The sequence below is a fragment of the Sesamum indicum genome, linkage group LG3, assembly GCF_026168435.1.
Source record: "Sesamum indicum cultivar Baizhima isolate 11 linkage group LG3, ASM2616843v1, whole genome shotgun sequence".
Taxonomy (NCBI): domain Eukaryota; kingdom Viridiplantae; phylum Streptophyta; class Magnoliopsida; order Lamiales; family Pedaliaceae; genus Sesamum; species Sesamum indicum.
The window spans coordinates 22659935-22662965 of NC_142659.1; the positions used below are offsets into that span (position 1 = coordinate 22659935).

At 40.3% G+C, this 3031-nt stretch overlaps 1 protein-coding gene across 1 annotated transcript; it reads left to right on the forward strand.

The window, feature by feature from the left end:
- Positions 1-383: 383 nt before the first annotated feature.
- Positions 384-2087, forward strand: LOC105158438 (SMAD/FHA domain-containing protein). The gene has a single exon (XM_011075202.3). It carries the CDS (start codon positions 495-497, stop codon positions 1893-1895), a length of 1401 nt encoding a protein of 466 aa, XP_011073504.1. The 5' UTR covers positions 384-494; the 3' UTR covers positions 1896-2087.
- Positions 2088-3031: the final 944 nt, after the last annotated feature.

A 3031-nucleotide genomic window follows, 5' to 3' on the forward strand; every position in this document is an offset into this window, starting at 1 on the left:
ATATGCTACGATTTTTATCTGTGGTTGATATTTTGATCTTATTTGCCGAACCAACGATTAATTAATCGTTGCACAAACATAGTCAATTAGTATCTGCTATTTCTTTTTATTTTTAATTGTGATAAAAAAATATATTTTTCTGGTAAAATTAAGTAACTGTATTGGTATAAATATTTAAGAGTATAATTATTATTCTAAAATTTGGTGTTAGGGGTCAAGAACTGTATGTAATGAGTGAGAAGTGATTTTCTTTTTTGTATTAGTTAAATGTTGCTAGAATTTTGTGGCCTAAATGCAATTTTGAGTTTTCTTGTGGCTATTCTGGAATAATAATAAATCCTTTCTCTATGGCATTTTTCTTCCTCCCTTTTCCGTGGCGCCCGAACTGATTCAAACTTTTGAAAAAGTAGAAACAAGGCCCTCCCATCCATTTTCTCTTCCCAATTCAATCCCAAATCACAAGCCCTACCCGTAATTCAAACCAAACCCGAGAAATGGCACCCAGAAAATCTGCAGCTGCCGGTAAAGATGACCCGTGCCCGATGCTGAAGCTCATAATGGAGAAGGGTCCGCTTTCTGGTCAAACCCACGACTTCAGGCCCGGATCCAGGATCCGGATTGGCCGGGTTGTTCGAGGTAACACTCTAGCCATCAAAGACGCCGGCGTCTCCTCCAAGCACCTACTTATTCAAGTTGAACCCGGGTCGGGTACCGGCTGCCAGCGCTGGACCATCACCGACCTGGGGTCTTCAAACGGCACCTTTCTGAATGGTGTGCGGCTGGAGGAGTCCGAGGCGGCTGAACTTTCGGACGGGGATGTTATCATAATAGGCGAGCAGACGTCGATTAAAGTGAAGTTTGAAGTTAATTGTGCTGAGAATGAGGTCGGTTCAAGGAATGTGAGGAGTACGAGGCGGCGAGGGAAGAATGAGGTCTGGGAATTGGTGGCAATTGCTGAGGATTCTGAATTAGGGTTAGGGGTGGGGAGTGAAAATAATTTGGGGGATGGGTTTAGAAATGAGAAATATGAGGATTTGGGAAATGAAGCTGGAGGGTTGGGGACTGTTGGTGAGGAAAAAGTGAGAGGAAGGAGGACTAGGGGGTCTGTAGTTAGGGAATTGGAAGATGGTGGTGAAGAAGTTCAGGTAAAAGTACAGAGTTTGGGGAAGGTAATGAGGAGGACTAGAAATTCGAAGGAAGAAAAATCGGAGAGTTCAACAATCAAGCTTGATGTAGACTATGAAAAATCTGATAAGGTGGATGAAATTGAGGTGAAACAAGGCAGGAATGTGAACATAAGGGCAAGACGTTCAAAGAACGCTGAGAATATGTTGGATGATTTGAATGGAAATAGGGACAACGATTTGGGAACCGCTGAGGTGCAAGGACGGCAAAGAGGGAATGTGAGGAGGACCAGGAGTTCAAGAAAGGAAGAAAATGTAGGTGAAACTGAACTTGATTTGGGTGTTGTTGAAGCTAAGAAGACAAGGGCGGGCGGGAGAGGGAGAAAAAAATTACCTGCGGAGACTCCTTTAGAAGAACAAGAGAAGATTTTGGAGCATAAAATATGTGAAGAAGAGAAAAGGGAGTCAGAAGTTGGTGTTAATGAGTTGGTAGAGGAAGTAAATTCTGGAAGAGAAGGTGCTGCTGGTTTGGCTAGCACATCTGGGGTTAAAGAAGGCGGCGCTGATGTTGGAAAGGGAAAGGCGGTAGTGGATTTAGAGAAGATGACGTTAGGGGAATGGTTTGACTTTTTGGAAGTTTTTCTGCCTAAACAAATTATTGATGAAACAGAGGAGATGATCTCTGAAATGAGGCAAAAAGCAGATAGATTACATGAGTATATGTTGCAGCAGAAGAAAGCTAAGGATAAGGTTGAAGTTGCAGTGGACTAGACAACCAACTTCACTCTGAGCATTTTGGGTAACTTAGAGCTGCATTGCTGACCTTATAATCCTCCATGGGCTTAGAAAGTATAAATTAGCTATGCATGGATTTTTGCGTATGGTTTGCGTTGTTTATGTAGTCTCTATGAGCAGACTCTGTAGTTCAACAAGATAAGATGATTATGAAATAAACCGTCAAAATGTGATGAATACTACTCAATCTTATGCATATAATGTTAGCTAACTGCAGCATGTTGCAAAACTTACAAGAAAGTTTTCCATGCAAGTTGTGTTGGGAGATCGGGTTCAGAATAATCAACTGTCTGCTAGACTTTGTGGTTGATATTCACTACGACGTGCTTCTACCTTCTTCTATATAAACTTCATACAAGCAAAGTTCAAAGCACATGATAGAGATAAACCAGCTGTTGTACGACCTGTTTCATTTGTCTGATCAATTAACTTGTTCCGTTTTATTATGTTATTCAAGAGAAGTATATCTATGGAAGTGGAATATATGGTTAGCTAGTTGATGTGGAAATACTAGTGCTCTCATCTCTGGAGAATGCCTAACTTGGATGCTCACAGGGAACACCATGACGGGATTGGCCTTACGCTTATACACAGTTCTGTTAGCCTTCGTCTAGATTATTTCTTTTCATCATCCCCTCTTCCGCTCATTGCAGCAGAAATTGGATTCTCAGTTGACTATCATGCTACCAAAGCCTAAGGGCATTGTGTGTTTTCATTTTCTCCTTGTATGAGAGATAGTCAAAACTGTCTGAAATCTTCGTTCTATAGTTCAGGGTGTTTTGACTTATATTTGATTACATTACACTAATACGAAACACAAAACTGAACATATAAAAAACTCACACACTTATCTGTATCTTTTCATCTCTGATTTTCTTTGTTAGTTCAGCAATTCAAACTGCATGTTCTTGAAACCCCTATTCTGCCCATTGTTTGTTAAATGGGTCGGGCCATTTAATAGACCTAGTAATCTGGTCTATCCATTTCGTTCTGTTATTAGGTCGAAGCTAAATAAACAAAATAATATCAATTTAATCCCAACAAATATTTTAAAATCTTGGTAAAATTAGTCAAGTTCATTAATTCAATAGCTGGATTAATTGGGACCGAAC

Bases quoted from the DNA above. Each gene is read 5' to 3' on its own strand.
- LOC105158438 (XM_011075202.3), top strand. From the start codon at position 495: ATGGCACCCAGAAAATCTGCAGCTGCCGGTAAAGATGACCCGTGCCCG.